Raw genomic sequence first — 23,808 nt, forward strand, 5'->3', positions numbered from 1 at the left:
TTTGGTGGCTGAACCAAACCAGACAGTTATAGATGTACACAGGACAGACTCAATGACTCAATTTATTTTCTTAATGCATGTTACTGGTGTTATTGCGACTTATTCATCCATATATATATATATATATATATATATATATATATATATATATATATATATATATATATATATATATAAATTGTACTCTTAATCATTAATTTAAAAAAAGTAGTAACTTTTGCAGCGCATAATGTTCTACATCTTAAAGAGAGATGTTTATATTTGATGGCTTGTTTATAACTGAAAAAATACATTGTTATTATGGCATTATTTAAAACTTTTAAATGCAAAGAGAGAAATATGAGACTGTTTTTAAATAATAATGAAGGTCTGGATATCAGATTAACAAACATAGCCATTTTAAACCAGTACAAAGCAAACAGTAAAAATGTATATATGCTAAAACACCACAAAATAATCTCCAGTAACTTTTTTCAGATGTGTTAGTCTTTTCATAAATGAATAAATGTAATAATGTTTGTTTTTTTGTTTTTTTGTTTTTTTTGCACCCCAGCCCTTATGGGCAAAGAGCCAGTGGATTGGGTCACTGTAGCCACACCCCTGTGCATGTCCCTGCCCACATGTTTATAATCTTTTTTTATATGGACAAATTTGCTTTGGGAAAACGAGTCAGTTATATGAATGGTGGTGAATGGAAGGTGGTACACACATGTACTGTAGCCTAACACAAAGAAACTCACATCTTGTGAGCAGAATCTATTCTCTGTGCCTCTCTAAACCGTTCCTAATAAAAACACTGAACTGTGGACACCACTATACAAAGCACAACGTTTTCCACTCATTTCAGACTGGTAAATTACTTATAGACAGCTGCTCACCACATGTCCTCTTTGACATTCAGCTATTTAATGAGCTTTCTTTACGAGTTTAAAAACTTAAACTGAACAAAAAACATTTGAAAGAATTAAGCATCACATCTATTTGTGTCTCAAAGACAGAGCAGCATACCGCTACTGCTGTAGATGTCACTGTTTACCTCAGTCTTACCAGATCTGTCAAACTCCCCACACACATCTGACACGAAATAAGCGAAACACATTTGTTATGAACATTAATTTGATTATAGTCAAATATGTGCAGTCTGAAAGAAACAAATGGCTTTATGTAAAGACGAGGTCGGGCCAGCTATATAGAAGCTGTTGCACTCAAAATGTTGTTAAATGAATGGTCAACTGTATGGTTGCGTTAATTACAATTTAATTTGGTTAGGGTTAGGTATGGCATAGGCTATAGCACATGGTCAAAATCCAGAATCGAGGGTTTTATTTGAAGTTATGCTGTTTATATGTGGTTTATTATTTAATAAGATCCCAACAGCACAACCACAAACGGAGCGTTTTTCCCCAATGATGCTAAGTTCCCAACCAGCAAAGTCCATATGCCACCAGGCGAGAACGGCCCCGTGTCAGTGACTTTCCAGAATAAAAATGATCTAAAAACCATTTACAGACGCGTCTTAAACAAGCGACTCCATCCTGCAAAGATTACCAGTAAACATCAAATAAATCCTGCTTGGAAGTTTAGATGGTGATTGTGAAATCGACAAATTGAGACCCGAGGCAGTAGACGATCGAGAGAGCCGGGGTGGGCGGGAGTGCGCTGAAGTCACACGATAAAAAGGCTTTGCAGTTGAAAAAACTCTTGATTCTTTCTCCAGCCTTCCGTTCCTCCGCCGAGCGTTATGAAGCGTCTACCTGGATATTTACCATCTTTACACAAATTTAGGTGACTTTCTTTCCCTCCCGACTTGGATTCTACTTTATGATGATTTTGGATATGTACCATAGGGATGAAGAGAACCCTTTCCCTGCACGCCGAAGTAAGATAAAATAGGGTTTCGCGCACATTGGAGTTACTCCTCTCGTTCCATATGAAGAAGTCAAACGTAAGTAAACGGCTTTTGCATTGTCGCGATTCATTTAGGCTAGTGTGCGTGCGATTTGCGTTTGTTTTTCGTTGTTGCAACGATGTGCTTTCTGCAGACAATGCTAAAATAACTGTACAATATTCGCTTATTTTATATATATATATATATATATATATATATATATATATATATATATATATATATATATATTAAAAACTCAGTTTCAGCATACTTTCAGACTTTTTCGCGTTGAGCTTTAAGAATTTGAAGGTGTCAAATAAGCACACTGCTACGCGCGCACTTGAGCACTCACTTATTAGTGGATAACGATTTTAGACATTGAAAAGGGGTGTTAATCGACCACATAATTGTTTATTTACGATCATCGTTTAAGTAGCCTACCACCAACACCAGTTTTGATCTTTTTCTATAGGCTACACCACCAACCTTGATAACGTCCGACTCATGTTGGTCTCGCTGAAGCAATTTCACAGTCGATACAGCTAGAGACATTAATGATTCGATTTGATCAAACATTCACTAACATATTCTGCGCAATCAAATGTTATGTATTGATGCACAACACATCATCATTGTATGTTTCCTGCACGAGGACATTTGTGGATAATCTGACCAATAAAACATTCACGATCAATGGAAGAAAAGCCCAGATAAGAGTAAAATTGCACTGATAACACTGCGCGACCTTTGGACGCGTATAAGTGCTATTAAGGTATATATGCAGGTTGCTGGCAGATGCATTGTAATTTAGATGGCACTGGCTCTATTTTCTTAGATACGGTGTACTTACTGTCTTAGACATGCTGTACAACTGAATATAAGCCAGTGGGGAAAAAAATCATTTCACTGACTGCTGGGAAACATTCACTCGCCCAAATGAAATGCAAAGGACGCGCAGCCTTTATAACAGCATCAGTGAACGCTTTCCGTCCCTCCCTTTAACTTAAGTACTGTAGGTAAACCATTACGTTTGAGTTTTACATACTGTACACTAGACAGGGTTAAAAGAAGATTAAAATCATTGCAAGGTCCAGCTGAAGAACATTTGATAGCAAGAACGCTTTAAATGCATGTATGAATTACAAGTTATTCACCTTGCACACTCTTTAATATGCTGGGAATTTGTCTTACCTCTTGCTGAGAGTAGGCCTAGCCTACGACAGATTTAGGGTGATATGTGGCCATGAGCTTTTTGATCAACGTCAAGATTTTTGGTTCAAATTAGACAAATGTGAAAGAGAATGTGTGTATTTTAGGTCCTGTGATTGGTTAGCATTTTCAATCCTATTTTTGCCTTATAGATCATTTAAAATGAACTTGCGGTGTGACTGTATAAATGTACAAATATTCCAAGTCTCTCATTATACGAGGCCACGAATTCTGCATGCCTAATAATTATTTTTTAAAATAATAATAGAAAAATGCTGTTTAAAATGGAGTGTAGCATGTCAAAACGCACAACATTAACTTTCAACAAGGGCTGGGCGATATGTCTTTTAAAATTATATTTCGAAATTTTTCAGCCTATAGACGATATTCGATATATATCTCGATAATTATGTATTTGCTCTTAGTTCCTCAGAGTTTTTTTTTATGTTCGTTTTTTATCAGAGTTACCATTGATTAGTCCATACAGCCATTGTTGCAAAGTAGATTAAATATTTTAAATACATTAAATAAAAATGTAATAAGTATTTTTTTATTAAATAAACTCATCATTCATCAATAATTTTCACTGATATGCACCTTATAGTTATATTTCATAAACAATGATACCTATTAGCTTAATAAAAGGCATTTACCTTCAAATGTTTTTTCTGTGCAAAGCTACTTCACTGACTTATTTTTATCTGAACATTGCATAATCCTAAATTATTACTGTGGGACACATCAGGTTGATTGTTATAATATAATGCTGAATTATCATTATTATTCTGATTATTACATTTGTGTTATACAAAAGTAGCCTAATATATTTCTGTTCCGTTTACTTCATCTTCACCTCTGGGCTTTTATTTTGACACCGACAGTAGGCCTACTGTCGCATTTACTTTAAATTCACAAGGAGCTTTTATTTCGACACAGCAAAGACAATGTGCGAAATGCCAATCGAAAGTGATCATCCCTACACCCTACTCACTTCGAAAGACAGAGCTCTTGATGAGGCCACTCTGAAGGGAACATGGCATTACAGTTTAAATATAGCCTTCACTAAAAGTCTTCTGAAAGGGCCCTTTATGACAAGTTTTACTTTCATGCTTTTGTTTGGAACGACATTTCGAGTGGCGTCACCTTCGGGAAGTGTCCTTCAAGGGTGCATAAATGCTGTTTAGGAAACACCCCATGTGTATTTGACAGTTTGCAATGTTCTGCATTTCCGGAAACGCTGTATTCTCCTCCTTTCCTGTTATTCTTTGACGCTTTTGTAGATTGTTTTTTATAATAGCTTGTAATGGTTACTAATGTTTGAATTGCGCGAATCCTTGAAACTGTATTTCTTTGATTCTATAATACACGTGAACTGATCTGAAAGCGCCGCCATGCCTGTTCTGAATCACACACAGACCATGTTTATCTATCTTTAAATCACCTTTTGTGGATTAATAAACACGTATGACCAACTCGCCATGTTGATGTTATATTGATTAATTGTGCAGCCCTGAAGGTTCGTGTTATTAGTCTACTGATGTGCTCTGTATGAAATGTAGCCTAATAGCTAAATGAAAACACATTGAAATCATAGCGATATTAGTACATCGTCACCCAAATGATCTCGATCATATCGTTAATATTCGATATATCGCCCAGCCCTACTTTCAACGTCAACTTTTCAAAAGTATTTGATGACAACTAATGCTTTTGGACGCTTTACTCCATAAAATCAGATTTAAGAGTTCATTAAGTGGTTTTTAATCCCATTTTTTTATTGTTTTGAGGCTTAAAATGTGATCTTTTCAGTCTAACCTACAGCATCTTTAGGCCTAATAAATTCCACCAAGTACAATTTAGTATTTCCAGGGTTTGAATTGGACTGAAAATATATGCAGCAGCATCACACAGTTTTAAAATATGTGATCATGAGCTTTTTGATCAACATCATGATTTTAGGTTCAAATTAGACAAATGTGAAAGAGTATGTGTGTATTTTAGCTGCTGTGATTGGTTAGTATTTTCAATCGTCTTTTTGCCTTCACTAGATCATTTAATATGAACTTGCGGTGTGAATGTATAAAGGTACAAATATTCCAAGTAGTCTCTCATTAATATGAGGCCATGAATTCTGCATGCCTAATAATGCTGTTTAAAATGGAGTGTAGTATATCACAACGTACAACATTAACTTTCAACAAGGGCTGGGTGATATGTCTTTTAAAATTATATCTCAATATTTTTCAGCATATTGACGATATTCAATATATATCTCGATTGCCCAGCCCTAGTTTCAACATCAACTTTTCAAAAGTATTTGGCGAAATCTAATGCTTTTGGAGATTTACTCCACAAGATCAGATTTAAGAGTTCATTAAGTTCATTAAGTGTTTTTTAATGCCATTTTTTAGATTGTTTTGAGGCTTAAATTTGATCTTTTCAGTCTAACCTACAGCATCTTTAGGCCTAAGAAATTCTATACCAGTACAATTTGGTATTATCAGGGTTTGAATTGGACTGAAAATATAGCCAGCATCGTCACAGAGTTTTAAAATCAATGTTCTGTCGAATGCATTTTTTCAAACCTTTGACTAGGACACACCTGCCACTATATTACAAATCCCATTGCTTTCTTGATGCATTATAACTTGTAACCTTACACAAAGTACAGTTAATCATTGGCAAACATATGTAGAGGGAAGCTATGTTTACTCTCAGATTTGATTTCTGATAAAGAATGAGTCGTTTGATTTGGTGGTTAACCTGTTGAAAGGAATGTGATACATGAACTTTATATTGACAGGACTCATTTCATAGTAGCCTATTCTGTGACTGCTGTTAGCAAACCAAACCTAGTATGTGAAAAAATCTTTGAAAATGTACTGTCTTTGTTGCAGTCATCTGTAACATTTACTGGCCTTTGTCAAAACTGAGGTTGAATTATGTGAAACATCTTACATGAAATCAAACACCTTCAATCGAACGCCAAGCCTAAAGGCAAAAATAAGTTACAGACAGATTGCATGACTATGAGGAAGTACACTACACATAAAAAATATCTATCAGTTGGTAGGGCTTCACGTGAGAATGAGAGAATTTAAGAAACATGGACAGTGTTTTTCCGGCACTGAACATTTTTCTGTGGCCTCCCAAGCAAATTTAATGTCATTCATCGCATGTTTGGCAATTTAAAAATGCTAAATATTTTTCTCATCTGATATGAATGCTTCACGTGACTGTCTCTAGAGCTCCTAAGTGCACGCACTTTTACCAATTTGGGTAAACTGCCGCAATCACCTTGCAGATGTAATTTATGTGCATGGTGTGTATCATCCAAACAAATGTGATTGGCACATTTAACCACTATTAGTGTGTAATATGTATATAGAATTAGCTCCTCAACTGTGAAGTCACCACAAATAGTTAACTATTGCAGATGTAGGTGGGTTTTGTATCTAGACAGACTGATCTCATAGTGAATTTCAAAACAGTAGGTTGACTTATCTTGAGCTAAACGCGGTCTGTGCTAATTGAAATTTGAAGCACTGCTCCCAGTGGCCAAAGCATCGTTGCCGAAGTGTTTTTGAAAATAAGGGCACATGTGAGCTTGTTTCTGGGTGAAACGACCGCAGAGGGGCTCCAAAAGCAAATTGTAGAGTGAGATGTTTTTAGCAGTAAAGGATGTATTACTGTGAAGAGGAATGCATATTTTATAAACTCTACCCCCCAAACCCCAACCCTAAGCCTTAACATATGTGGAGCAAAAATTTATTCTTAGAGGGAAAACTGCACCTCACATTCATCACTGATTTTGTGAATGCAATTACTTACTGGTTTCAATGCGGGAAGAGAATCCTGGTCTCCCACACAGCTGATGCAACAGCAACACGCTGCCATTCACACAACACAGGAAGGTAAACATGCTTGAAACTGTGCAAAAATGTCTGATGGAAGATGGCGAGTGTCAGTATCTTTACATAAATGGGTTGATGTCAGGGTATTGGAATATTCGGAAGCAAAATTCCAACTTCCAGAGTGATTATATTGCTATGAAACTCAATACAGTACCATATGTTTTGGATGTAAAAACTGCATTCAGAATAGTCATAAAGGGGCAGACATTTAGTGACAACAACTTTCTAGACTGACCTTTTAGGAGTTCTGCGGTTGTTAAAGGGTTAGTTTACCCAAACATTTTAATTATGTCATGACTTCCTCACCCTCATGTTGTTGCAAACCTATATGACTTCCTTTCGTTGAACACAAAAGATGAAAGGTAGACTACATGCAATAAAGATGCAAAAAAAGTGGATAGTGTCTGAGACTTGAATACTGCCTATCATCTCCTTTTGTGTTCCATGGAAAAAAGAAACTCAAAGATTTTAAACAAATTGAGGTTGAGAAAATAATGACACATTTTTCTTTTGTGGGTGAACTATCCCTTAAAGGGGATAGAAGCTATAAGTAAATGTGATTTTTTTTTTCTATGCTTAATTAAGTACTACACTATCCACAATCCTCAAGCCAGATTCTAATTTTTGTACCTTTGTCCTTTACTCAAATTTTTTAAATGTTCAATCAAATGTAATGTAATGTTGTGATTTTTGGATCTTGGAGCTGGTTGGTATTTGCAATTGTACACTCAATACTGAGCCATTAAATCAATAGTTTAAGCTTATTTTAACCTTCACAACTAAGGAAAGTAATGTGTCAATATAAAAGTTCCTATCAATAACTCATAATTAGTATCCTGCTGAACAATCTTCACAGAGCAAAAGCATATGCTATATATGAAGACAACGTTCAATGAACAAATCATGTTTTTTTTTTTTATGTCTTTCAAATAAATTTCTTATTGGATTCTGTTGATATTTCAGTACTTTGTTGGTTTTCCCCGCCACTCAAACAGAAGCACCTTTCACACAAACAGCCTTTTCAAGAAAATGTACTGCAATTTTTAGGTTAGAGGTCATGTGTTAACACAACCCTTTTGAAAATACTGGTAAATTTAGCTCTGGCAATTTCCCTTAATGAGAAGTCATATAATATACATTTCCATATTGATGGTATGTTTGAACAGAGCCATAAGAATACAAGTTTCAGTTCGTATAAGGTCAGGATGGAGATGACGATTACCCCGCACCATAATACCAGTGAATCGGAAGAAAGAAAAAGCTCAACAGCTTGGTCAGATTGTAAAACTGGAGTGCTTCTTTACATCGGATGAAGATATTTTCTTACAGCTTAAACAGCTACAGATTCCGTTATGTAATATAAAATCACCATCCTCCTTCAGGAACACGCAGAACTTTTTGTAGCAATATACGTTCACATTACTGTGCTTTTCAGCCACGGATGGCATCTCTGCCTTCGGATGCTGGCGACAGCATTTTGTTCTTTGTAGTTCATCTGTCTTATTTGAAGTTGTCTCATAGGATGTCCTTGAGTCTTGAGCAACTGCATAATGTAAACATTTGGCAAAATTTTTTAAACATCAACAACCTTAATGCGTCAGAATTTAAATACAAAATAATACCCCACCATGTTTATAAACAAGAACATTTCCGGCGCAAACGTGTAGATGTCCTGGCAAATTATGTCACAGAGTTTAATGGCATTTGGTGCTGATGTGTGAATGGTACTAGCAAAACCAAAAAAAGACAGAAAGTCACTGCATGTGTGAACAGCACATGTGGTACATTTACCAGTAAAGGCAACCTATCGATTTTCCTGAAATGTACTTAATTGTATGTATGAAAGGTGCTATAGTAGCCTATATAAAAAAAGAGACCAGCAATGTTGGCGTCATTACAACCTAATCTAAATGTATCCCTATCTAAAAAATAGTCTATATTGAGATTTGTTTTATGTCTCTGTCTGCCAGGTTTGGGGGAAATACATACAAATGATTTAACATAGTAAATAGCACTCACTTAGAAGACGGAACCCCGTGCAGAACAAAATCAGGGTAATGAGAAAAAATCTATGTCATAGATTCTTAGAATAAATAGATAGAATCTAATTATTTCTTTGCTAAAACTGTTTATGATCTTACCCTCATTAAAAGAAGCACAGTTTAAAAGCATTTGCATGACCTAACATGTTAAAAATTGAATATTTCTAAAGGAATATTCCACTTTTAATACAAGTTAAGCTCAATTGACAGCATTTGTGGGAAACACCCTTAGAAGGATATACCTGCAGGCAGAGCGCTTTAAAGGGACAGGAGGTCCAAACCGGCAGCAAAGATATAGAGAGCCTCTAACCTAATCCTTTCCCTAACCCTAACCATGTGTGGAAGTGACACCCCCTTTTGGAGTTGGCCCAACCCCCTTTTGGAGTAAACTACCCCCTTCTGGAAAACCCCATCCTCTTTTGGAGGTTTGTCCCCCATTTGGAGATCTCCTGCCTGTAGCCAGGTTTGGGGAGTAATGGAAAACCTGTAACGGGAGTATGTATTTAAAATACAAAATATAAGTAACTGTATTCCACTACAGTTACAATTTAAATAATTGGCAAGTATTTTGATTACTGAAGAGATTACTTTGCATTTTATTGTCATTTGTTTAATTTAATATTTAGTTCATTTAGATGTAAAACATTTATACATATAAATGATACGATCCAAAGTGCATTTGAACAGCGGTGAAACACTTTCTTATGATGTGTTACATTCACACGAGCAGACAGAGAAGAATGATTGAAGTAAGTCTGGAGCAGAAGAAATAGAAATAAACCTTGTGTAAATTGTCAGCTTTACGCTAAGCTAAAATGCTAATTCTAGCCATTTTACAAGCACATGTTACCAGACATGATCATATTTGTTTATCGAGAAAATTCACGTTGGATCATAATTAATTTTTTTCTATTAAGACCTTTGATATTAGGGCAAAAAAAACAGGCTTAAAACAAGATCAGTTAGATTTATGTTGTTTTAGAAACAACACTGCATGAGATATTTATGTTTCGTCAGAGAATGTATTTTTAACGTGTATTTTGTCTTACTGTACTGGCAGAGTTTTTATAGTCAAAACAAGTGAAAAATCTTCCAGTGCTGAAGAAGTAATCCAAAGTATTTCGAATATGTTACTAATATAACGGAATATGTTACAAATTACATTTTACAGCAGGTATTTTGTAATGGAATACATTTCAAAAGTAACTCTCCCAACCATGCCTTTAGCTATACCACTTGCTGCATCTCACTTAAGGTGCCGCCGAAGATTAAATATTTTATATTTTTGGCAGTCTGCTTTAGCAATAACAATTTACAGACTAGGCTATTTAAAAAGTCAAACTGTTAAATCATTAAGCTATTATGGACCTCTAAGATGGGGCTTCAACACTGCGTTGAGTACAAGCCTACATGTGTACATTCATTATGCCTAAAAAGACAAAATAAACTAATATTAACACTAATTTTACTTGTGATATGTTGAGTGACATGTCCTTAATTAACCATGACACCCTTTGCTCCTGAAACCATGACACAAACAATGCCTTGGCTGCACATACGCTTCCACTAAGAGGAAGGCAGTAGACAGTAATTTCAGCCATCTCAGTTATCAAGGTTCTGTATTGTTCTCCCTAGTCCCATTCAAACGTATTGGTTGACTGATGAGTGTTCTTGTGTGTGTATGTATAAGTATGTGGTCAACATGGTGAGAGAAACTCTGGCTGCGACATCAATCAATCAATCGGTTTATTGGCCAACTAAGATACACTTACAAGGAATTTGTCTTGGTACATTGCCTGCATGCATGCTACAGCAGAGATATGCTTATTTATTTCTTGTTTTCGTAATTACATTTTTGTTTCAATTCTTTTTGCTTTCTTTTTAATGTGTCACAAATGCCATAGAAAGATTTCTCGAGTCAAGTCAGAGTAAAGATGCATCCGAGTCTGTGACAAGTTGGAGTCCCCCAACTCTAGTATTTGATAAAACCAAGTTATCTTGAACTTTTTCTGGAAATTGTTCCCATGTTTTTGTGAAGACTTTAAGCATTGAATCATATGCATATCAATTTAATAATTTTTTGTATATATATATTTTGTGATGAAGGTAAATGGCATTTTTAATGTAAGAGAAATTGTATGATTTTTCAATCTGATTTTTATGTACCAGAAGATTTGACTTTGCTGAACTTGTAAAAAAAAAAATAAAGGTTGATTTTTATACTGATAAATGCAATTAACATATTCAGTCCAATATGCACTACCTAATCAGCCATGATTTAGCTAATCTTAAATGTGAATAAAATGGTATTAAAATGGTTCCATAAATGCCTTGGTGTGAAATTAATATTACAATTTGTCATGTTGGTTGATTCAGCCCAACATTCGGTGCTATGAAATAATATAAATGAATGCAATTACCAGTACGCCAAATAAAATTATTTTTAAAAGTGAATGATCATTAAAAATAAAAGTTAACTCCATCTGTGTAATGGATTCTTTCTAAAGTGAATTGAACCTAATGAAATCACTGTACCAGCAAATAATTCAATTGCTTTTATTGGAGCACTCTGTACAATGAACATGTAAAAAAAATTTAATCTGTTTTTTTAAACTACTAATAGATAATATGATCCTCTCTAATTTCCAAATATTTCAGAATTACGTGTTCAATTTCTTTGTGGTTTCACAGCAGAAATTGTTTTACCTCAAGAAGCTTTTTAAGGCTGTTAGGCTGCCTGGCTCATTTTGTGCTTGGAAATGCGGCGCCTGTGATATCACGATCGTATCTGTTTTGTCTCATAACTGATTTTCTCATCTTTCTTCACTCTACCTCAGAATTTTTGGGTGGGTTCCATTTGCATAACTAAAATCTACTTTTCTTGCTTATTTCTCAAAAAATGGGCCTCCCTCCAGGACAGGCTATTGCACAAGATATTGTTGTTTTTGCTCCCACCCAGTCATAGATTCCCTCTAAATTAGCTATTGAGTGACCAGATTGCATTTCATTGGACTCCTGTGGCCTGTTGCCCTCTATTTAAGCACTCACCAAGAGACATCACAGAATAATCTGTTGCCTTCTGGATGTCACCACAACCAGTAAGAATCTGTTAGACTTGGCATGCCTTGTTTCATCTGATTTTTTGATTTGGTGTAGATACATCTTGAGATGTTTAGCTGCATACAGCAGAACAATTGTGCTGCCATTGTTTTGGCTTGCTTCAAGTTTTTAACTAGGGATAGGTCATGGATGGAGCCGTAGTGAGGTTGACTAATTTATCAAGACTTCTAAAAATATTTTTGGTGTTTTTATCAGTGATGCTTTAATTAGCATGCTAGCAATGTGCAGTGGTTTAGATGGTTTGCACTTTAAAATGCTCTAAAAATTGTCTCTTTAAATTAAGATCCTTTAAAACACTGCCCTTACAGCAATATACTCTCAAATGGACATCTCACACTGTTTTGTTTAGGGTTCCAGCCACAAGTGTTGTGTTTTTAAGACACTGTTTTAAGTAAACAATGTGTGTCATGAGAACACTTTATTCTGTTCCATTTTGTTACTCTCCATCCAGCTGTTTTTGAATGCATGAAGGCTACTCAAGCAAATCACCCCCTAAGAAATGCATTTGATTAGGGTCAGGTGAACCTGAAACCAAACTAATTCGTTTACAACTAGATTTTGAAAATATGTAGTTTACGCATCCCTATTTATAGCCAAATAAGGCCAATACCACTGAGGAAATCAGGTTGTCTCTCATCACTGTTTACCACAGAAGCTAGTCTTTAGTCATGGTTGATGGTTGGTTGGTTGGTTGGTGTGGCAACATGAGAAAGGGTAAATATTCTTCAAGACATCTGATACCGTCTTTTGTAGTGTTTATTTGGTTAGCCAGAGGTTTTTAAAGTGCACCTGAATATAGACAAAGGCAGACTGAGTGCAATTTGCAGAGACAGATTTGATTTGAGTCGTTTTTGAGTGGATACTGGTCGCTGGCTATATAACAGAGGCTGAAATGATTATGCTAGTTTCTGGCCACTGATGTTTGTCCTTTTGCTACTGTGGACTGCATATGTAGGTCACATTGCTTTGTGGATCTGCCTTTCAGTCACAGATACTTGTTTTAATGAAAGCTATGAAAGTAGAGTCCTGTTTATCACGCATGTCTGAAGCTTTGAGCTTTGTTAGCGATAAACAATAAATGCTAGCATTTGTGTCATAACTAATATATGCATAGCATAGCTAATGTTTTTCAATGAGATTCTGATTATCATTGAAGTGTTAAACTGATGCACACCATGACGTTTCTTAAAAGTAATGACTGTGAGAACATGAAAAGAAGCCATTCTTATGGAAGATAGATGGTAAATAGATGATTTTATTTTAGGGCTCTGGCATTGCACTGGACTCATTTCTAGTTAATGAGATTATATAGTGAATGGGACATTGTTCAGAATGAGCTTGTAGCTCTGTCTGCAGAGCATGCAAAGTTAATAAACCCGAACGATCAAAGTGTTTACTGTGCATGACTCTGCTGATTGTCTAATTCTGATGCCGAGAGTGTTACTGTTTAACATCATGTTGACGCAAACTTGCTTTCGCTCTCTGCCTGTGGTTAATTTAGCCCATGGTCAGCTCTAATGAGATAATGGTCTGCCTCCTTTGCTCTACTAAATTGAAAGTGACCACTCTCATTTGACGTGTTGTTTCAAACTAACAGTGCCAGGATTTCCTTTTGTTTTTAACTATAGCCATCAGTACTATATCTTTACATTGTGGTAAGATCCTATGTATTCACACTTGGCTAAGATATATGAAGTTTTGCTTGTTCACATTTTTGTTTCTGAGTTGTTTTTGAGTAAAGATTGAGATCTTTAATTCACATTAGTGTGACACTAACAGTGATTATATGGCAAATCATTGGAGGTTGTTAAAAACGGCAGTATAGCCTACACTGGCAGGTAATGCTGCCAATGAAACTTAAAGATTATACTTTGACGCTGTCTTAGGAGATCATTTAGGGTGTGCATTACAAGCTGACATCCTTTCACCTTTATGATACATGTAAAAGTACTTGATAACCTTCTTTTGGAATTTATCCATGTACATTCCATAAAAAGGGAGTGGGCAAATAGTGGTTAGTGGTTTGGGAAAGCGACATGTTGCTCAGTTGATCCTTTTAGTAATTGGGTTTAAAAGCTTATATTTAGTTGATTTACGGCAGTCAGCACAGAATTTCTGCAGAAATTAATTTGAATTGTTCACATGATCAAATAGGAGACAGACTGGCATTTGTTGTTTGGTCCAACTGCACTCCTTCCCAGTTTACAACACTTACCAAAGGCTTTTTGTTATTGATTAAGAAAGCCTTTTAAAGTCTTAGAAGTCAAATGGAAAACTCCCTGGGCTTTGTAGTTTCGAAGATAGATTTTAACAAATCTTCATTTGTGTCATTGATGGTCTTGGATTTATGAACACATGAGAATTCACTGCAGTCCCCAGTCATGTTGCCTGAAAGACTAGCTAACCATAAAGTGTTTTTTTAGGTGGATAGTGAATTCCAGGTATTTTCATGTATACATTAGTTTCTTTGATTGGAAACAAGGACATTTTTGTCTTTTTATGGAAACATGGGGCACTTGAAAATGACTTGAATCAGATGTTGCCAATGGGATTCCATTGTTTCCATTTCTATGCTTTACACATGACAGTGGAAATCAAGACTTCAACTATCCTCTACAACCTTGTAGCATTTGCTTTAGGACTACGCTACATCCAAGAATGCTAGCAATCCACCAATTTCAATGAGGATGGTAAGTTGCAAGGATTTAGTGGAACAGGGCAATGGTCTACAAAAGTGATGCTCCAATCATGCAACCAAAGTTTGAGAAAATTGTAACTTCGCAATGCACACTGACGTAAGCATTCGTCGGCCAATGAGAATTTCAGAGAAGCAGGTCCATTTGTGTTTTCGGAACGATTTGACAGGGATCTTTCTCGAATTGTATGCACTTTTAAACGGTCTACACTCTTTCAGTGCTTTCTGTAGTGTGTACCTTCAAACTGACTAGTCATTTGTTTATTCCAATGGCTAATCCAAGTATAACATTGTGTCCTATCCAGGCGCAATGTGATAAAGCAGCAAGCCATGTAGGTTATGTCCTAAACAGCCACGTCCGCAACTAGCAACACAACATTTTGTTGATATCTTGGTTTCTATTTCTTTGGTGTCACGCTGTGTAGCCCGTTCCACCGTGAAATTTGATTGGTTCAAAATCTTGCTCCACATAACAGTAATTTAAACATTGAATATCTCATTATTGTCTGTGATTTTGTCACATTGTGCAACAGTTTCGCGCTCAGTGTGGACAGACAAATTGCTTGTCGGTAGAAACATGCTGCATTTTCTCATGTTTGACTCAGTAAAACTTGATGCCATGACAAAATGGATCTATTTTTTTCTCATGTCAAGAGCTGTAATCTTCCAGCACATGGTCTTGAAGAGAAAGTTAGCGGTATGCAATTTGGATAGCATAATTTTTGTAATTATACAATTACATTCTTGGAGCAGCTTGCAGTTGAACAGCCTCTCATCTTCTTGCCATTCACCTCTGCTCTGGTCTCTCAGAGCAACACTTATACTTCATTGCTGGCCTGATTCTCTCTACAAGGCTAATGCATTGTTTTGTGGGATCGCTCTTGTAATCAGGGTTAAGAGCAAATCTGCCTCATATTATGCAACAAGCTCAAATTAGAGGTCTGGGAAGCGTGGAGCAAAAGCCTTAAGCTCTAAGCTACCATGGGGCAACCACAGATTGCAGTAGAATGAATGGAAAGTTTGCTAGACATAAATGCTCATTTATTATATTGAAATAGTCCCACTTGTTCTCAAAACAGCACTAAAACTTAAAAATTTTTTGCTTTGCCTAATACGTCGCCCAAACAATGGGATTATAAATTACCAGCCAGGAAAAAAAAAGTTTTTTAAATTATATACATGGGTTGATCCAAATCTGTATTTTTCAAGATTTTAGATTCATCTCATTCATCTCAGATTCCATCTGATCTTTTACCTTTTGCTTTTGCAGATTTGGATATGCACCTGTGTCCATTTATTGCTGTACATAACTGTTGCTGCCTATTCCAGTGAAATAGGAAATCCAATAACAGATGACATCAAAAAAATGTCCTTATTGGTAAGATACTGGTCATTTTTATCCTGTAAATCAGCGAGGGTGTTTCCTTGCCAACTTTTGTTTTGTTTTTGAGAGACCTCAACATTCTGTAGGCTGATTTAGTGATTCTCTAGGGAACAGAGCTGAAATGTATTTAATGTTGGAATTGTTGGAAAGATATATATATATATATATATATATATATATATATATATATATATATATTAGGGCTGTCAATCGATTACAAATCTTTATCGAATTAATTACATGGTGTACCGATTAATCGCATATACAAATATTTGCTGAGAAATCCCTCATATAACAATAATTTAATATATAATGATTATACATATTTATATCAATATATAATTATACATAGTTATATTTAAATATAAAAAAGATATATATATATATATATATATATATATATATATATATATATATATATATATATATATATATATATATATATATATATATAATTAAAAATATTCAGATAATTACAATGCATTACATTCCTGTAGCAGAAGAGTTCATCATTGATAAGACCATACAAAAAGTGGCTTTAGAATACAATGTATTGTTTACTACCATATTATTGATCATAATCCAATCATTGGCACACAGTTCACAGCAATCCATTTCACAAGTGAATTTGTCAATCAGATTGAGATGTATTATGAGGGCTTGTTTAAGGACCCATCAATGTGCACCTGCGTCAGACATGCTTGTGTAGCATCTCAGGTGCGTTGTGTCATAAACATAAAATGTTTAGGACACTGTGTCAAATTAAATATAGTTTAATACTCAATCTTTAAACACATCTTGAGATCTCCTAGTTCGGATTTGCGCTCCATCAAGTGTTTTGAACGCAAGAACGTAACGCATGTTTGTGTTGTTCTGCCTACTGAAGTGTTTTCTTCACTGTATAAATTGCGTGTTGCTCATACAGCTGAAATTTCATTTACTGCCATCTGGAGTAAACAGGTGGTACTACAAGCTTGCATTTCTCAGGAATCTTCCCTATTATTGTCCGGGGCATGCGATTAATTGTGTAAATTCTTTTAACGTGTTGTTTTTTGTAAAATTAATCGCATTGAATTAAATGCTTTAAATCAACCGCCCTAATATATATATATATACATATATACACACTATCTTTCAAAAGTTTAGGGTCACTATTTTTAAAAGTTTAGGTTCTATTTTAATTTTAATTGTATTTTTTCACATTTTAGAATAATAGTAGTCACAACTATTGAATAATAGAAATGGAAATGTTGTGTCTAAAAAAATTCTAAATAAATCAAAACTATGTTATATTTTAGCATCTTCAAAGTGGCCACACTTTGCTTAGATTTTGCAGAAATTTATTCTTGGAATTTTCTCAACCAACTTCTTGAGGTATCACCCTTGAATGCAATTTTAGTTCACCTTCTTTCACTCACTCAATGTTGTTTCAATATAGTGACACTAGGGGTCACCCATGGGAGCCCCAAACTCCTCTGATCTTTGAGAAAAGGCCAATGGGAATTGGCAAGTGGAATTTGCATGGCACTACCCTGGACATATGGGTATAAAAGGAGCTGGCTTGCAACCACTCATTCTGATTTTTTCTTCGAAGCCTAGCGGTAGTGTTCTTCGAGCTGAATTACTCTGCTGATCCATTCATCTCTGTATCCAGTAAGATGTTGGATTTATGGCTCATTGCAGTTGTTTCTCCCCCTCTTGCATTGAGCAGAGAACGCCCCTGGGCGCTCAGCAGCTAAAAAGGGTATATTCTTTCCTCACAAAGAGTATATTTTCTTACTAAAAGAGTGGCACTTACGAAGCGTCTTTTTCAAGATGCCTTTTCATTTGTGTTTTATTCCTGGTTGAGGTTGCCATCTCTCCACTTCTGACAGCCACGATAGCTGTCTCACCTGTTTGGGTGCTACCCACATGGAGAAATCTTTCAAGGATGGTTCATGTCCTCACTGTGAGAACATGACCATTGCAACGTTGTGGTCTTGGCTTTCTTTCGTCAAAGGGAAAGCCACCCCAGTGGCTTCCCGCCTCAGTCCTTCTACCTACGGGTATGAGGGATGAGTCAGATATCATTGGGGCGCTTTGGGGACTTAAATGGGAGCTTTTACTGCCCAGACCAGGTTCGCAGGCTCCTCCGCTCTCACTATCCTTGACGGTGGGGCAGCCAGGGGATCCCGTCCAGGGCCTGTAGGTTGTCACTGGTGGCTAAGGCCTACAGAGCTGCTGTACAGGCCATCTCCGCCCTGCATGCCATGGCTCTCTTGCAAGTGCACCCAGCCAAGGCACTCAAAGAACTGCACAAGGGTATTCCTGACCCGGGATTAATACAGGAGTTGCGCTCGGCGACCAAACTTGCTATCCAGGCAACGAAGGTCATGGCGCGGTTTCCCGGGCAGTTTTCGATGGTGAGGAAGCAGACGGAGGCCATCCAACATATCCTGCCCCGGCGTGGCTCAAGATCCCGCACCCCATCTGCTCATCGCCAAGGCCATTCCCCTGCGGCAACAACACTGGCTCAACCACAGCCTGCCCCAGCAGGCCGGCCCCGGCGTGGAGCCACCCACCTCTGCCCGCCTCGCACCGCCATTCCACGTAACTCAGTTCTGTTAGTCGTGGCATTTTGTATAGGGACCCCTAGTGTCACTACATCGACACAACGTCGAATGACAGAAGGGGAATGTCTCGGTTACTCTCGTAACCGCTACCAAGGCACACGAGGCAGCGTCTATGACCGTTGGATTTGGAGAGATACCGGCCACATCCAGGAACTACACAACGGCTGATGGAGGGAACGAGACGCTATGTCCCTCCTGCCACAACACTGAACAACCCGCTGAAATGGACGGGACCTTGTCTCGGCTCCTCAGCACAAAACCTGAATGAGTGGTTTCAAGCCAGCTCCATTTATACCAGTATGTCCGGGGGAGTGGCATGCAAATTCCACTCGCCAATTCCCATAGGCCTTTTCTCAAAGATCAGAGGTGTTTGGTGATCCCAAGGGTGACCCCTAGTGTCACTACGTCTACACAACGTCTCGTTCCCTCCATCAGGGGATGGAGGTTATGACAGTAACCGAGACGTTTTGTAATTAAATAAATTAATATGTTGGCTCAATTATATTTTTGTCTACAAAACTTATTTCAAACAGTTAAGCATACACCTTCAGATCAAAAGGTTTTTAAGATCATGGGAATCATTTAAGGCAAGTGCCCAAACTTATGAAAGGTAGTATATATACACTCACCTAAAGGATTATTAGGAACACCTGTTCAATTTCTCATTAATGCAATTATCTAATCAACCAATCACATGGCAGTTGCTTCAATGCATTTAGGGGTGTGGTCCTGGTCAAGACAATCTCCTGAACTCCAAACTGAATGTCAGAATGGGAAAGAAAGTTGATTTAAGCAATTTTGAGCGTGGCATGGTTGTTGGTGCCAGACGGGCCGGTCTGAATATTTCACAATCTGCTCAGTTACTGGGATTTTCATGCACAACCATTTCTAGGGTTTACAAAGAATGGTGTGAAAAGGGAAAAATATCCAGTATGCGGCAGTCCTGTGGGCGAAAATGCCTTGTTGATGCTAGAGGTCAGAGGAGAATGGGCCGACTGATTCAAGCTGATAGAAGAGCAACTTTGCCTGAAATAAACACTCGTTACAACCGAGGTATGCAGCAAAGCATTTGTGAAGCCACAACACGCACAACCTTGAGGCGGATGGGCTACAACAGCAGAAGACCCCACCGGTACCACTCATCTCCACTACAAATAGGAAAAAGAGGCTACAATTTGCAAGAGCTCACCAAAATTGGACAGTTGAAGACTGGAAAAATGTTGCCTGGTCTGATGAGTCTCGATTTCTGTTGAGACATTCAGATGGTAGAGTCAGAATTTGGCGTAAACAGAATGAGAACATGGATCCATCATGCCTTGTTACCACTGTGCAGGCTGGTGGTGGTGTAATGGTGTGGGGGATGTTTTCTTGGCACACTTTAGGGCCCCTTAGTGCCAATTGGGCATCGTTTAAATGCCACAGCCTACCTGAGCATTGTTTCTGACCATGTCCATCCCTTTATGGCCACCATGTACCCATCCTCTGATGGCTACTTCCAGCAGGATAATGCACCATGTCACAAAGCTCGAATCATTTCAAATTGGTTTCTTGAACATGACAATGAGTTCACTGTACTAAAATGGCCCCCACAGTCACCAGATCTCAACCCAATAGAGCATCTTTGGGATGTGGTGGAACGGGAGCTTCGTGCCCTGGATGTGCATCCCACAAATCTCCATCAACTGCAAGATGCTATCCTATCAATATGGGCCAACATTTCTAAAGAATGCTTTCAGCACCTTGTTGAATCAATGCCACGTAGAATTAAGGCAGTTCTGAAGGCGAAAGGGGGTCAAACACAGTATTAGTATGGTGTTCCTAATAATCCTTTAGGTGAGTGTATATGTATACTGTATGCTTTTCTGCTGACAAGCTGTTTAGAAAAGGCAAAAATCATTACTTTGCTTGTATTGTGATAAATGCCTTCTTTGGTCTAATATGATTATTTACTGTACTGCTTTGTTCATAGCTAAATATTATAATTATGAATTATAATGCCAATAACAGTGTGTGCCATTTGTTGAAAGGTTGACAACCAGTGATTAAGATATAAATTTTTGGAGCAAATTTTTAATATTTGACTATATAAAATACCTACAAGGAGGTTATAAATCAAATTAAATTAATTCCTTGTTTATATTGTGGTTACTTTTCATTCTTGAGTCTTCGTGTTCAGAAATTCAAGACTGCATCCAGTGTAGATTTTTGGTATGATTGAAACTTTATGTTTTTTTTCTCTCATTAGAAACAGAATATCCCAAAAGACTACAAGATTACAGTACGTTATATACCTAAAGAAGTGGTGAGTTATTATTATATTTTCATAAAATAACTCAACAATAAATGTAAACAAGGTGATATTGTAGTTAATTTTGTTTATGTTTTTAATTTTTCTTCAAGAGTGGCATGTGCTGGGTGAAGCTAAATGTATTTCACTTGGAGGTGAGCTTAAAAGGCCTGGGGCAGAAGTTTGGGAATATATCCTCCAATAAAGATAATATAGGCACTTTTGTCCAAATACTGCAAGAGATGCGGTACCACATTGGACATGGCTTGGTAAGTTACCTTAAAACCCAGTTGACTGATAAGCAGTTATTTGTAATTAAAAATGTAAGCCAAAGCAATATATATATATATATATATATATATATATATATATATATATATATATATATATATAATTATTTAATTTTTGGTAAAGGTGAAAAAACAAATAGGCCTGCAATTTGGGCCTGTTTTTGCCATTATTTACTAGTTTCTTAATTTTAGGTATGGGTGAGAAACAGATAAATATTTAAGTCCTTTTTTTTACTATAAATCTCCACCTTTGACCAGCCCCAAACAGTAGGTGATGATATGCACGATGAATGTGAATCACCAAAAACAAAAGAAGAAGAATGTGAAAGTGAAAGTAGAGACTGATGGGGATATATGTTGATCTTTTTCTCACTCACACCTATCATATTGCTTCTGAAGACATGTATTTAGCCACTGGATTACTTTAATGCTGCCGTTCATGCATGTAATTTATCCATCACTAGAGTCACCAAACAGAATGTCAAAAATTATTATTTTCAAACCGGTTTCCCAAAAACTCCCCAGATAGCCTCACCCCAAAGTCACATCATTAGTTGAGCCAATGTTGCCCAACAAACAAAGCAGTGTTTACACTCTTTGGTAAATTCAGTCTACAGATAATTTGCCTATAGTTGTCTGTGCATAAACTAAACAAAAAAAAGTATTTTAGCACATATCACCTTTAATTTTTAAATAATTAAGTACTTTTGAATTAAATAATCCTGCATGCTTTGTATACTCTATTGGATTACAATGTGTTTTTGTTGTTGTTATTTTAAAGTAAAAAAATTTTTTTACTTTATAAATAAACTTAACTAACTAAATTCCTTTTGCAAAAACATTGGGAAAAGCTTATCGCATCAATTAAATATCTTTTTTTATTTGTCATTTTTTGTTCTTTTAGGAGGATTCAATGCTAGAATTTGAGTGTCACTACATAGAGGAGATGTGGCTTACGGCAAGGTATTTTGAATTTGTGGAGGACTTTTTCAACACTGCCAATTCGTCGAGAGAAGCTGAAGACTGCGAGCCTCCGCCATGTCCTACATCCACAAAAAGAACAGTTACAACAACCACAACAGTGTCGACAACATCAACACAGCATAGTGCAAATGGTAAGGCATTTGTCAATACCGAACTTAAAGGTCAATACTGAACCATTGCAGAAATTTCGGAAACAAAATGCAGAGTTATGTCTGTGTCGTTGTTGTTGTTTTTTTGTTTTTTTTAAATGAGGCTGTTGTGAATCCGCAGAATGCCATTTGTGGAAGGCCACCCATTTGCAACTGAGGTTCTAAATGTTAACACCCTCTTTTAAATCATATCTCTTGTGGGAGCTTTGGTTGCAATTCTTGTGCGTGTGCGTGTGTGCGTGTGTGTGTGTGTATATGAGTGTGTGTTTGTGGGTTCTATGCCTTTTCAAACGGGGCCGCTGGACAAAACAAGAGAGGCAACATGTTTTTGTCAGCCCTATTATGACAGAGCCTCAGCCGAGTTTCAGAACCAAGAGATGCTCCCTAGTGAACAGCATGAAAGGAAGAGGAGAAAGTCCAATTGTTACCATGTTGATTACAGAACAATCTTCAGATCTTCCCAAGCACAAGTTCTTTTTTTTCTAAATGCAGACAGATCAGATCTTTTAGGGGGCAGGAAGAAAAGCAGATTGTGTCTGACTTTTTAAGCTTTGAAGAATGAACAGAGACTTTTAATGCTTCTCTGTTTCTCGTTTTATCTAGAGAGACGCAACGGTTCTCCTGATGATACAGAAAAAGGTGAGATATCATATAAATGTCTTTAATCATAATATTGTATACTTTAACATTGATTTGAGGAATACAAGGCTGGGGGTTTACACAGCCAAATTCTTTCATTTTAAAAGTTTTTAAATCATTATTTAGTTTTGTTGTCCAGTAAAAACATCTAAATATCCATAAAACAAGACAAATTTACTTAAAAAGTAAAATGTCATATTATATTAACTTGTAGAGCATGCTGTTATCAAAATGGTTTGGGGTTCTATCCTAGGGAAAAAAAATTTTGTTTTAAGAGAATACACTCACCTAAAGGATTATTAGGAACACCTGTTCAATTGCTCATTAATGCAATTATCTAATCAACCAATCACATGGCAGTTGCTTCAATGCATTTAAGGGTGTGGTCCTGGTCAAGACAATCTCCTGAACTCCAAACTGAATGTCAGAATGGGAAAGAAAGGTGATTTAAGCAATTTTGAGCGTGGCATGGTTGTTGGTGCCAGACGGGCCGGTCTGAGTATTTCACAATCTGCTCAGTTACTGGGATTTTCACACACAACCATATCTAGGGTTTACAAAGAATGGTGTGAAAAGGGAAAAACATCCAGTATGC

General features: G+C 36.7%; 1 protein-coding gene across 3 annotated transcripts in view; it reads left to right on the forward strand.

The window, feature by feature from the left end:
• Window positions 1–1,703: 1,703 nt before the first annotated feature.
• Window positions 1,704–23,808, forward strand: part of kitlga (kit ligand a) — a 28,449-nt gene continuing 6,344 nt past the window's right edge. The window contains exons 1-6 of one of the 3 annotated variants that reach the window (XM_052120018.1): window positions 1,704–1,945; window positions 16,139–16,246; window positions 21,110–21,166; window positions 21,265–21,420; window positions 22,346–22,556; window positions 23,178–23,213. In XM_052120018.1, the coding sequence (XP_051975978.1) occupies window positions 1,931–1,945; window positions 16,139–16,246; window positions 21,110–21,166; window positions 21,265–21,420; window positions 22,346–22,556; window positions 23,178–23,213 (583 nt within the window). In that variant the 5' untranslated portion in view covers window positions 1,704–1,930. The remainder of the gene's footprint in view (window positions 1,946–16,138; window positions 16,247–21,109; window positions 21,167–21,264; window positions 21,421–22,345; window positions 22,557–23,177; window positions 23,214–23,808) is intronic. The other 2 variants (XM_052120017.1, XM_052120019.1) reach the window with 2 other exon arrangements.

Source organism: Xyrauchen texanus, chromosome 46 (assembly GCF_025860055.1).
Source record: "Xyrauchen texanus isolate HMW12.3.18 chromosome 46, RBS_HiC_50CHRs, whole genome shotgun sequence".
Lineage (NCBI taxonomy): Eukaryota > Metazoa > Chordata > Actinopteri > Cypriniformes > Catostomidae > Xyrauchen > Xyrauchen texanus.